The 13013-nt window shown below is 46.5% G+C and overlaps 1 protein-coding gene across 1 annotated transcript in view; it reads right to left on the reverse strand.

Annotated features, from left to right (window-relative positions):
- Positions 1-258: 258 nt before the first annotated feature.
- Positions 259-13013, reverse strand: part of LOC144511255 (WD repeat-containing protein 72-like) — a 294675-nt gene continuing 281920 nt past the window's right edge. The window contains exon 19 of the mRNA XM_078241380.1: positions 259-759. Coding sequence (XP_078097506.1) covers positions 707-759 — 53 coding nt within the window. The 3' untranslated portion in view covers positions 259-706. The remainder of the gene's footprint in view (positions 760-13013) is intronic.

Genomic DNA, 13013 nt, shown 5'->3' on the forward strand with positions numbered 1-13013 from the left:
AATCCTCTCAGTTCTTTTTATGTGGTTATGTTAAATTTAAGTTTAATTATTAGTGTCACAAGTAGGCTTACATTAACACTGCAATGAAGTTACTGTGAAAATCCCCTAGTCAAAACACTCCGATGCCTATTCGGGTACATGGTGGGAGAATTTAGCATGACCAATGCACCTAACTTGCACGTCTTTCGAATTGTGGGAGGAAACCGGAGCACCCGGAGGAAACCCACGCAGACACGGGGAGAACGTGCAGACTCAGCACAGACAGTGATCCAAACCGGGAATTGAACCTGGGACCCTGGTGCTGTGAGGCAGCTAACCACTGTGCCACCATGCCGCCCACAACCTCATTGCTGAGTCTGGACTCGCATGTAGGTCAGACCAGGTAAGATTGGTAGACTTCCTTCTCTAAGGGGACATTAGTAGCCCAGGTGGGGTTTTACTGCAATCAATGATAGGCATCCTAGGCACTGTTACTGAGACTAGTTTTATATCCCGTGGTGGGATTTAACCCATGTTACTGTTGGGTATAATTATTTTCTTCCCATTTTAAAATCCTTACCCATTACTGTACCGCATCAAGACTCCTGTCTGCTATTAACAGCCCAAACTGCTGGAGAATATCATCGGTCCTATTTTTTAACATGGTCGATGATACGGGGCACAAAAGTCACCAGTCGCGGAGCACCGTAGAATTCGCCTGGTTAATTCAGCAGACTTTGCAAAAACAGATCCTGGACAGAGGCCACTCTCGCAAACGACCTGCAAAAATCACATAATAATGATTAAACTCATGCATATTGATCTGTCCACCAATATAATATCAGATGTGTATTCTCCTGTATTTTAAAGGCAGATCAGTACACACAAATATTAGCTTTCCCCTTTATTCTTTCATGGGATGTGGGTGTTGCTGGCAAGGCCAGCTTTTGTTGCGCATCCCAATGGTCCTTGAACTGAGTAGCTTAGCCAAGCCATTTCAGAGGGCAGTTAAGAGTTAGCCACATTGTCGTGATTCTTTTCTTTTATTCATTCATGGGACATGGTAGTCGCTGGCTGGCCAGCATTTATTGCCCATCTCTAGTTGCCCTTGTTCAGAGGGCAGTTGAGAGTCAACCACATTGCTGTGAGTCTGGGTTCACTTGTAGGCCAGACCATGTAAGGATGGCAGATTTCCTTCCCTAAAAGGACATTGGTGAACCAGATGGGTTTTTACTGCAATCAATGATAGGCATCCTGGTCATTGTTACTGAGACTAGTTTTATATCCCGTGGGATTTTAACCCATGTCACCTCTGGATTACCAGTGACATCAGCACTCCATCATCTCCCCCTGAAAAATTCATACTTAACAATTTTTAACTTCAATTACCAAATAAGTTGTTGATTTGAAAATGTGCACTTTCGAAAAACTTCTTTTTTATTTCTTTCATCCAAATTATTATGCTGATTAAAATGAGAGGCGTTGATGATGGGGTTAGTGGAATATATGTCCATACTTGTGGACATGGTACCTGCATCAGATATGACTGGGAACAGAATAGTCAGATGGAGAGTAAATGCCTGTCTACTCTGACCAACAAAATGTCTTCATTACAATATGAATTTTCTATTCACCACTTGATTCTTTCAGTCAGGCTGTCATGGAGAGGCGATGGCTTAGTGGCATGATAGCTAGGTTATTAATTCAAAAACTCAGCTAATGTTCTGGGGACCCAGGTTCGAATCCCGCCACGGCAGATGGTGGGATTTGAATTCAATAAAAAATATCTGGAATTAAGAATCTACTGATGACCATGCAACCATTGTCGATTGTCGGAAAAACGTATCTGGCTCGCTAATGTCCTTTAGGAAAGGAAATCTGCCGTCCTTACCTGGTCTGGCCTACATGTGATGCCACAGCACTCTCTGAAATGGCCAATCAAGCCATTCAGTTTTCAAGGGCAACTAGGGATGGGCAATAAATGCTGGCCAGCCAGCGACGCCCGTGTCCCACAAATGAATTTAAAAAAATTTGTGGCAAATTACTGATAGTTTTTTGTATGGACCCTTTCCACCCACAAACCAATTGATTCTACTGCGCTATGGGTGATTATATTTAAATTAGGAGTACCCGAGTTATTTCTGTAACCCTTCCAGCCCCCACAGCCCTCAGAGATCTCGACACTTGTGCGGTACTGGCCTCTTGAGCATTCCCAATTTTAATCACTCCATCATTGGCTGCTGTGCCTTCCTTTGCCAGTGTTCCGAGCTCTAGAATGACCACACTAAACTTCGCTTTGCTCCTTTAAGGCACTCCTTAAAAACAACCTCTTTCATCCTCAACTGCCCACATATCTCTTTTGTGTAGCTTAGTGTTAAATCGTTATTTGATAATGCTTCTGTGAAGTACTTTGGGAGGTCGCCCTGTGTGAAGAACGTTACATAAATACAAAGTTGCTGCTATTGAACAATTATTTTTTACACTGATCTGGTGAAATGGCAGTGAGTTTTAGTCCGTGATTTTGAGCAGTAAAGCTCTATCAGCTTGGCTCAAGTGCAGGGAAGTAATGATGTAAAGTTCTTAATGTCTTGATTCTGAGAATGAAAAAGTCATTCAGAAGCTATTAAAATTTATAAAGTTAAAAAGTTTACTTATTAGTGTCACGAGTAGGCTTACATTAACACTGCAATGAAGTTACTGTGAAAATCCCCTAGTAGCCACGCTCCGGCGCCTGTTCTGGTACGCTGAGTGAGAATTTAGTATGGCCAAGCCACCTAACAAGCACGTCTTTCAGACTTTGGGAAGAAACCGGAGTACCTGGAGGAAACCCATGCAGACACAAGGAGAATGTGCAGACTCTGCACAGTGACCCAAGCTGGAAATCAAACCCTGGGTCCCTGGCGCCGTGAGGCAGCAGTGCAAACCACTGTGCCACCGTGCTTCCATAGCTCATTAGACATCACTTTATGAAAGTGGTTAGCATATCGTACAGCTGTTTTGTTCTGTATTTGGGTACACGCATTGTGCCAGGGCAGTGGTGGCCCAAATGAGAGACTGGAAATCCTAAGGCAGATAACTCCACCTTGGAAGCCCCAGCTGGATTTTCTGCCCTTCTTGCAGCTGCTGTTGGAGCTCCTGTCTCTTTAAGGGATGAGATCCCCACTCCCCCTTCCCCCCCCCCACCCCCCCACCACCCCCCATCTAAGAGCTGATGGTTAATCAGTGGGCTCTTCATTACCAGCAGCGCCCCCACTCACAGTGGTCATTGTAGGGAATGCACCCCCACAACAGAAGCAGAATGAAGACCATCCGTGGAAGACGGGGAGCGAGGTCAGCAGCGCCGAGGCCAATCAGGAAGAGGGTGCTGCGGCAGCTGGTGGGGGCAGCAGGGAATTGCTGCCGAGGCAAGCATTGTCGCTGAAGGGGCAGGGTGGCCATCAGGGCCAACCCCGTGAGCCTGCAAAGTTGTCCCCAGGCTTTACCGGGCCTTCTCCCCACCTGGTGGAGAGCAGGTAGAGCTGTGGAAGAAGGAGACCCTTAAGTTGCCTCTTAAGGGCCTCAATTTGCCTCTGGGCAGGAAAGCCAATCTCCAACTTCCCCACCACTGATAAACTTCCATGGCACCGGGTATGGTGACAGGCAGTCCGCCCCCTCCACCCCGCACCATTTTACAGAAACCACCACTTCCGTCGCTGGTTCCCAATGCGCCCATTAAATTCCACCCGAAATCTCTCCCTCTTCCCGACCACAGCAGCTTCAGCAAGCTATTCCACCCAAACCACCCTCGCAACTGTCGCTATTAACCTGCTTTTTAAAAAAAAACAGTTTTGTTTTCATCGCCAATAATATAGAATAGGTTGTTTGAAGGAAACCACATAAAGTAAATGCAGTTTTTTTTTTCCACTCATCAACCTACACCTCAGGCAGAACTTCACTGGTCCCCAGAAGGCGGGAATGGAGCTGGGGCGGCACAAATAAAATCATGGGGAGTTGCCTCAGAATCAGTTCCCCTGACTCTGTCCCACCATCGGTAATGGGAGCAGATAATATCTATGAATAAAGTTCCAGTTGAAGGTCATTTTATGCAACTGTTGGTACGATGCCATGTGTGGATCCAACCAACCCCAAACACCACACCCCTCCCCCCAAAACCAGCCACAGCCACATGAGAAATCTGCTATATGGAGGGGGGCGGGGGGGGGGAGGGTTAACAGAATGTGGGGGGCCATGGATAGGGAAGGTAGCCTCCGCGGCCCCATTTGGAGGGAGGTCCGCTTGCATTTTTACGGCCTACTTGCTGTAGGCTTTAAGGCCCCTGCTTGCCTCAAAGAAAGCCACCGTTTTGAGTATAGGGATCGGGGTGTTTTGCTGCAATTGTATAGGGAGTTGGTGAGGCCACACCTGGTGTACTGTGTGCAGTTTTGGTGTCCTTATCTGAGGAAGGATGTCCTTGCTATAGAGGGAGCACAGCGAAGGTTAACCAGGCTGATTCCTGGGATGGCAGGTTTGTCATATGAGGAGAGATTAAGTCGGTTAGGATTATATTCACTGTAGCTTAGAAGAGTGAGAGAGGATCTTATAGAAACTTGTAAAATTCTAACAGGGTTAGACAGCATAGATTCAGAAAGCGTGTTCCCAATGGTGGGGGGGGGGGGGGGTGCAGAACTAGGGGTCATAGTTTGAGGGTAACGGGTAAACCTTATAGAACGGAGGTGAGGAGAAATTTCTTCAGCCAGAGAGTGGTGAATGTGTGGAATTCACTACCACAGAAAGTAGTTGAGGAAAAAAGTTGTCTGATTTCACTAAGAAATTAGATTATGGGATTAAAGGGCTCATGGGATTAAAGGGATGAAGGGATATGGGGGGAAGGGGGGATCAGGAAATTGAATTCCATGATCAGCCATGATCATAATGAATGGTGGAGCAGGCTCGAAAGGCCTACTCCTGCTTCTAGCTTCTATGTTCCTGGTGACATTGCTGAGAATGATCATAGAAATCATAGAAACCCTACAGTACAGAAAGAGTCCATTCGGCCCATTGAGTCTGCACCGACCACAGTCCCACCCAGGCCCTACCCCCATATCCCTACATATTTACCCACTAATCCCTCTGAACTTCGCATCTCAGGACTCTAAGGGCAATTTTTTAGCAGGGCCAATCAACCTAACCCGCACATCTTTGGACTGTGGGAGGAAACCGGAGCACCTGGAAGAAACCCACGCAGACACGAGGAGAATGTGCAAACTCCACACAGACAGTGACCCAAGCTGGGAATCGAACCCAGGTCCCTGGAGCTGTGAAGCAGCAGTGCTAACCACTGTGCTACCGTGCCGCCCTGATAGAGTCGCTACAGTGCAGAAGGAGGCCATTTGGCCCATCGAGCCTGCATCGACAACAGTCCCACCCAGGCCCTATCCCCATTACCCACGTATTTACTCCGCTAATCCACCTGGCACTTAGGGGCAATTTAGCACGACCAATCCAGCTAACCTGCACATCTTTGAACTGTGGGAGGAAACCGGAGCACCCGGAGGAAACCCACGCAGACACGGGGAGAACGTGCCGACTCTGCAGAGACAGTGACCCAGGTTGGGGAATTGAACCCAGGTCCCTGGCGCTGTGAGGCAGCAGTGCTAACCCAGGGTCCTGAGCCGCCGAGAATTCTAATTGGGTGCGGCCGCTCTGGTGCATGGGCTGCCTTTAAAATTGAGCAGGAAATCCTGCCAGCCTCCTGTGCGTGCTGACCCTGCGTTCCCGGCAGACGCCGGGCCCTGCTCCTGATTGGCACAATTCAGCCCCAATTTACAGAACAGGCGGTGATTTTAATTCTTCAAGGGCTTCTCCAATTTGAAAAAAAAATTCACGTTAAATCTATAAGGTTTTTTATTCGTTATTTAAATGGAAAAAGTAGAAATGAGTGTAAAATGATAGAATATTGCTGGTGAAAAATATAACCTCAAAATCACCAAATTCGATCATTTGGCTGACATAATTTCTCAAAACAGAAGAACCCTGCTCCCAGATTTTATATTTTTTAAAGAAATCATACCCGTCACCTGTAATTTATTATTTGGAATATAAAGTGACATCACATGTTTCTTATTCTTGGAGGATTTATCCGGTGATCCCAGTGAAATCCTCATTCAGCGGGAGCGCAGGCTAAAGAATCAATGCTTTAATGTTGCAGACCTGTCCCCGGCACTTGCTCCAATTGAGTCCGCTGGGAGTGCGAGCTTGTCAAATTCACTCTTTAGTGAATTAAATGTTGTTAATGCTAAACCTCCTCCACATATTTCAGTGCGGCGTGTTTAATTAAACTTTAACTTCCTCCTCGCAACTGCTGGTTTTCTATTTCCACAAGCAGGTCAAGATACCAGGAATAATTTACGATTCTGGAATCCCAGCAGAGAAGACGGTCAGAAAATCGCAAGCAGTGCAGGTGCGAGTTTCCAATTGTAAACTCACCCCCAGGGGCAGGCAAAGCCCACAAGAAGAGCACCATGACAACAGGAGAATCTATCACCAGCCGTCATAACTGTACTGGGATTTCAGCTGCCATTGGTATTCTGGTCTTGATGAACATTAATTCTATATGTCGCTGAATGACAAATTCCAGTGATGACCAAGCAACTGTTTGCAAAGCTGGCCGTGTCAGGCCCAACAATCATTACCGCCTTTTCCGACTACAGATTCGTGGTGGGAGCAATTGTGTCTGTATGGGTTTTTGGAAACGACAGGGTGGAGAATTCCCTTTGGCCTGTTTTATGGGCTGTGGACGGGCAGCTAGTGGGCCAGCCCGAAATGGGACCCAGTGCGCCATTCGCAGCTGATGTTCTCAGGAATACCATGGACAGCTGGCGCAGCTCTGGAGCCCGGGTTTCAAGCTGCTTGCCTTGCCTGCAGTGACACAAGGATAAGGCCCAGGAGAGGGGTTTGAAGTGGGCAAGGGTGAGAAGCCACTAGGGCGGAGTTGGGGGGGGGGGGGGGGGGGTGGGTGGGTGGGGTCAAACACCTGCTCCTTCTGGTTCTACTGAAAGATTTTTAAGATTAAAGGCTAACAGATGAAAATTACTGTTAGTTAGTGGATGCTGCTTAGACCACAGTATCCGCTTCAAAATCCTGAACGGCCATTCAGTATAGGCTTGATGTCTGCCCCAAGGAGAAAACAGTAAAACTGAGAAATAACAATACTGGTCCAAACTGTTTTTTCCCACTGGGTTCTACAAAGTGTCCTAAATCAGGCTTTAGACCCCTTAGCTGTTTAAGAGCAACCAGCTCGTTGGTCTGGAGGTATGATTTTCACTTCGGGAATTTCACTAAATGAATATGAGAGAGATCCCTGGGTCAAATCCCGGATGAGTCCCCACTTGTTATGTTTCGATAGTTGAGACCAAAACATTGTGTGATTTCAAGAAGAAATTTGATATAGCTCTTGGGGCTAAAGGGATCAAGGGATATGATGGGAAAGGGGGGGGGGGATCAGGATGTTGAATTTGATATCAGCCATGATCAAGATGAATGACGGAGCAGGCTCAAAGGACCAAATGGCCTACTCCTACTTCTAGTTTCTATGTTTCTCTAAGAGTTTGCGAGATTAACCTCTGTTCTTGGCAGCTATGCCTGACTCAACTTTGGATTTTCCGCTTTCCTTGCCAACCTTGGTCCCCAAATATTGCACCAAGATGCACCAGTTTTAGGCCCATGAAACGATGTTGAATTTCACACGGTGTATACGACAAAGATGCTCTCTAAAGGATAGTCCTTGAGAAGGTGCAACATGGAAAGTCACAAAAAGAAATACTTTGAAAGGGAACGCTGCAAGAAATCTGTTATTGTTGCAAGTCCAGACGTGCGCATTTCTCCAGCTGAGTTTTCTTAATGCAAGAATAGGATTGTGAAAATGCTACTTAGCCCCCATCAAGTCCACCCTCCAATGGTTCACTTACAATTTGTATTTCTGTTGGCCTCTTCCCATTCCTGACTTTTTAGCACCACATCTTGGACTGTACCCACTGATTGAATCCACTGTGGAAAAGTTTTACGTGAATACTTCCTGATCCCCAAAGATCTCATGTAAACCCCAGAATGTTTGTTCATCCTCACATCTTTTTAAAGATTATTTATTATTCGTGTCACAAGTAGGCTTACATTAACACTGCAATGAAGTTACTATGAAAATCCCCTAGTCGTCACACTCCGACACCTGTTCGGGTACAGCGAGGGAGAATTTAGCACGGCCAATGCACCTAACCAGCACATCTTTCAGACTATGGGAGGAAACCAGAGCACCCGGTGGAATCCCATGTAAACACAGGGAGAATGTGCAAACTCCATACAGACAGTGAGACCCAAACTGGGACTCAAACCAGGGTCCCCGGCACTGTGAGGCAGCAGTGCTAACCATCGTACCACCGTGCCTTGGCCAATCCACCTAACCTACACATCTTTGGAGTGTGGGAGGAAACCGCAGCACCCAGAGGAAACCCACGCAGACACAGGGAGAATGTGCAGACTTCACACAGACAGTGACCCAAGCCGGGAATTGAACCCGGGTCCCTGGCGCTGTAAGGCAGCAGCGCTAACCACTGTGCCACCATGCCACCCCAATCTGTACAATCCATAGAATCCCAAACTGTCTTTTCTTCCAATTGTACAATAGCCATGTTGCTCTGGAGGTTTTAATTATTTTCCCCTCGTGCTGCACTCTCCTCATAGCTGGACCTCAATCAGAAATTCACCAATTTCTTTCTTTAAATATCTGTGCATATTAAATTGCAAACAGTATATGTTACATCTGTGCTTTGGTTATCATTTTGCTTTGGAGCTTGTGCGCATATTTCATTCAAAATGGTATAACTTTATAAATATTCTTTATAGTATTATCGTTATTTTAATAAGAACATTAGCATAAATCACAAAAAGCTAGTATGCAAGTTCAGCAGGGAAGGCAAATGGAATGACGGCCTTTATTTCAAAGGGAATGGGGTTTAAAAATAGGGAAATCTTGCTAAAATTTACAAGGCACTTGTTAGACCACACCTGGAATACAGTGAGCAGCTTTGGTCTCCTTATCTAAGGGAAGATATGCTGGCATTGGAGGCAGTCCAGAGAAGGTTCACTTGGTTGATCCTGTTTATGGAGGGATTTTCTTATGAAGAGAATTTGAGTAGGTTGGGCCTGTACTTCGTGGAGCTTAGAAGAATGAGAGGTGACCTAACTGAGATATATTGAATTCTCAGGGGACTTGAGAGGGTAGATGCTGAGAGGTTGTTTCCCCTTGTGGGACGGTCTAGGACCAGTGAGAATAATCTCAGAGTAAGGAGTTGCCCATTTAACACAGAGATGAGGAAGAAATTCTTTTCTCAGAGGGTACAGAATCTGTGGAATTCTTTACCGCACAGGGCTGTAGAGACTGGGTCGTTTAGTATGTTCAAGGCTGAGACAGACAGATTTTTAATCAGTAAGGGAATCGAGGGTTATGGGGGTAAGGTGGGAAAGTGGAGTTGAGGATTATCATATCAGATCAGTCATGATGTCAATGAATGGCCGAGCAGACTCGATGGGCCGAATGGCCTGCTTCTGCTCCTACATCGGGCGGCACGGTAGCACAGTGGTTAGCACTGCTGCTTCACAGCTCCAGGGTCCCGGGTTCGATTCCCGGCTCGGGTCACTGTCTGTGTGGAGTTTGCACATTCTCCTCGTGTCTGCGTGGGTTTCCTCCGGGTGCTCCGGTTTCCTCCCACAGTCCAAAGATGTGCGGGTTAGGTTGATTGGCCAGGTTAAAAATTGCCCCTTAGAGTCCTGGGATGCGTAGGTTAGAGGGATTAGCGGGTAAATATGTGGGGGTAGGGCCTGGGTGGGATTGTGGTCGGTGCAGACTCGATGGGCCGAATGGCCTCCTTCTGCACTGTAGGGTTTCTATGATTCTATGATTCTACATCTTACAGTCAATTTAAAGACACTGTTATTGAATGGTATGGTGTGTAGTCGAAGGAAAAACTATTTGAAATGAGTTTTCTGCCACCTTTTGTAGCTTGAGCTCCTTATAAAGGTACAGATTGCTAAAGTGATCATCACAAAATGTCATATAAAGAAAGACACACATTGACATCATGTCTCTCATCATCCCAGACGCACCAAAGCACTTCACCACCAATGAAGTGTTGGCTTATTTTCATTACACATCTACAGATAACTATTCAGGAAAATCATTGGCTTTAAGTTGTGTGTGTCCCCGAACGAGTGTGTGTCCAAGTGAGTGAGAGTGTATGTGCGGGTCCAAGTGAGTAACAGCGTGTGTCCGCGCGAGTGAGTGTGTGTGCGTATCCAAGTGAGTGTGTGTGTGTGCGTGTGTGTCCACGCGAGTGAGTGTGTGTCCGCGTATCCAAGTGAGTGTGTGTGTGTGTGCGTGCATGTGTGTTTAAGTGAGTGAGAGTGTGTGTGTGTGTCTGACTGACTGTGTGTGCATGTCCAAGTGAGTGAGAGTGTGTGTATGTCTGAGCGAGTGAGTGTGTGTGTATGTGCACATCTGTGTGTGTGTGTGCATGTCTGAATGAATTAGTGTGCGTATGTGTGTGTGCATGTCTGAGTGACAGTGCGTGCATCTGTATGCGCATCTGAGTGAGTGTGTGTGTGCATGTCCGAGTGAGTGTGTGTGGGTCTGAATATGTACGTGTGTGTATGCGTGTGTGTGCATCCGAGTGAGTGAGAGTGTACGTGTGTGTGTGCATGTCTGAGTGAGTGTGTGTGTGTGTCTGAGTGAGTGAGTGTGTGTCTGTGAGTGAGTGTGTGTGTGTGTCTGAGTGAGAGTGTGTGTCTGAGTGAGTGAGAGTGAGTGTGTGTGTGTCTGAGTGAGTGAGAATGAGAGTGTGTGTGTCTGAGTGAGTGAGAGTGTGTGTGTCTGAGTGAGTGTGTGTGTGTCTGAGTGTGTGCGTGTGTCTGAGTGAGTGAGTGTGTGTGTCTGAGTGAGTGAGAGTGAGTGTGTGTGTCTGAGTGAGTGAGAGTGTGTGTGTGTCTGAGTGAGTGAGAGTGAGTGTGTGTGTCTGAGTGAGTGAGAGAGTGTGTGTGTCTGAGTGAGTATGAGAGTGTGTGTGTCTGAGTGAGTGAGAGTGTGTGTGTGTCTGAGTGAGTGAGAGTGAGTGTGTGTGTCTGAGTGAGTGAGAGTGTGTGCGTGTCTGAGTGAGTGAGAATGAGAGTGTGTGTGTGTGTGGGGCGTAATTGAATGTGCTAGTTTGATTTCTGTAAACTCTGCAGAAAATTACAACTTTGGTAATGTTCCAAAAGGATATGCATGTATAAATCCTCTATACTACTTGCTGAAAGTCTAAAGAATTTACCCCCTGCCCCCACTCCCTGTCCGGTAATATTTCTGAACATTATTGATGGTGGGGTGGAATGCCATTGACTTCTATTTTATTTCATTTATCTGCATTACTTCTGGCTCGATACTGTCACAATGCATCATTTTTGCCACTGTGTAAGATCTTGTCAGGCAGAAATATATATATATATATACACCTGGCTCAGACTTTGCCAAATGCAGGGTTTTAGTGCAATTTATATCTCACCTCCGATCGATCTGGTGCAACAGGGCATGAGTTTAGAAAGGTCTGCAAATTTTTTTGAAAGTCACGATTTTGGAGAATTCCACAAGGCTTCTGCAAAAAAAACCCCTGCAAGATGAAGGTGAAAGCAGCGCCCTGCGTGTCCCAGCTGGAAATATGTTTGAAAATATGCAAGCACCCCAACAAGTGCAGTGGGACTGAATGCAGATTTGAAGACCTGGGGGGCTGCATTCCTCAACTAAAATTCTCCCCCCCCCCCCCCCCAAATAAAGACAGCCTGGGTCCACTTTTGGTCCGACCGCTGTTCTCTTCCCAAGTTATCTTAATTTCTTGCAACAGAATTGCAAGCTGAGGGCACTGCGATAAATAATTCATGGCACGGGTCTCTTGGTCGCGTATACCCCGAGACTGCGAGCTGGAATGCTGACAGCTGTGTCAGGAGAAACACTGGAGATCTGACATGACAAGCGACTAACAAGTTTCTTTTAGCTCTCCGTGAAAAGCACAATGCGGCCAGCACAAAAGTTCAGGAAGCAAATAAAAAAAAAGGGTGGGGGTCTCTTTCTTTCTGCGCCAGTGTTTGCCATTAGCTCATATCCAACCTCTGGTCATCCACGCTGCTCCCCCCACCCCCTTCATGCTTCACACATGCCTGGTCCTTCACGCTTGTCGACTGATCAATACCAACAATTCTTGAAGAAATACGATGTATCCATGGTAACAAAGCCACATATTCTCTGTGGAAGCCAATGAGACCAGCAGTGAAATCTCAGGAGGCTTTTAGTCTTACAAGGCAAGACATATTTAGATATAGGAATGGCTACTCACAAAAAAAACATTAATTCTCCTTTGGCACCAGTTCAGAACGTGATGGGTCCAAACACGAGACATTAAACAGAACTTCTATCCCCCCCCCCCCCCTACCCTTCAAAATCATTGTGATGTTACACCAGCCGGCATTGTATAAAATGAAGGATTATGTTTTTTTGTTTTAAGAAGGACTCCACACTTTCTCCTCTCTCTCTTTGCCTTCTCCCGTCAAAGTCACGCTGTTGCAGTTCTCGATGAAGGAATGAGCAAATGCGTTGAAAGTCAGCGAGCAAAGGACTTAGCCGTCAAACTCCGAGAGAAACCAGGATGAGTGGATTGCGCTGAAAGATAATCCCTCTGCCACGGGTCCGATCTGGGTTGGGAGGTGACCTGGGGGACCTGACATGGATTTCAAAACTGCACCCTTTCACTGAAAATTAAATCTCAGCCGTTCTCCTGTGGGAGAGATCAGGGGGACTCTGTGCAGCTGCCCCCTGTCAGAGGTAGCAGCAAGATTTGGAAATTTCATACCTAGGTGACAGGTCTTAGAGAGGCTGAATCAAAAATGTAGGTTGTAATATATATTGTATATATTAGAGACACACATATATTGGCGACGTATGGTACATGAATTGGCATACAGAGAAACTTGAGATGGCC

This window comes from Mustelus asterias, chromosome 24 (genome assembly GCF_964213995.1).
Source record: "Mustelus asterias chromosome 24, sMusAst1.hap1.1, whole genome shotgun sequence".
In the NCBI taxonomy this organism is placed as follows: domain Eukaryota; kingdom Metazoa; phylum Chordata; class Chondrichthyes; order Carcharhiniformes; family Triakidae; genus Mustelus; species Mustelus asterias.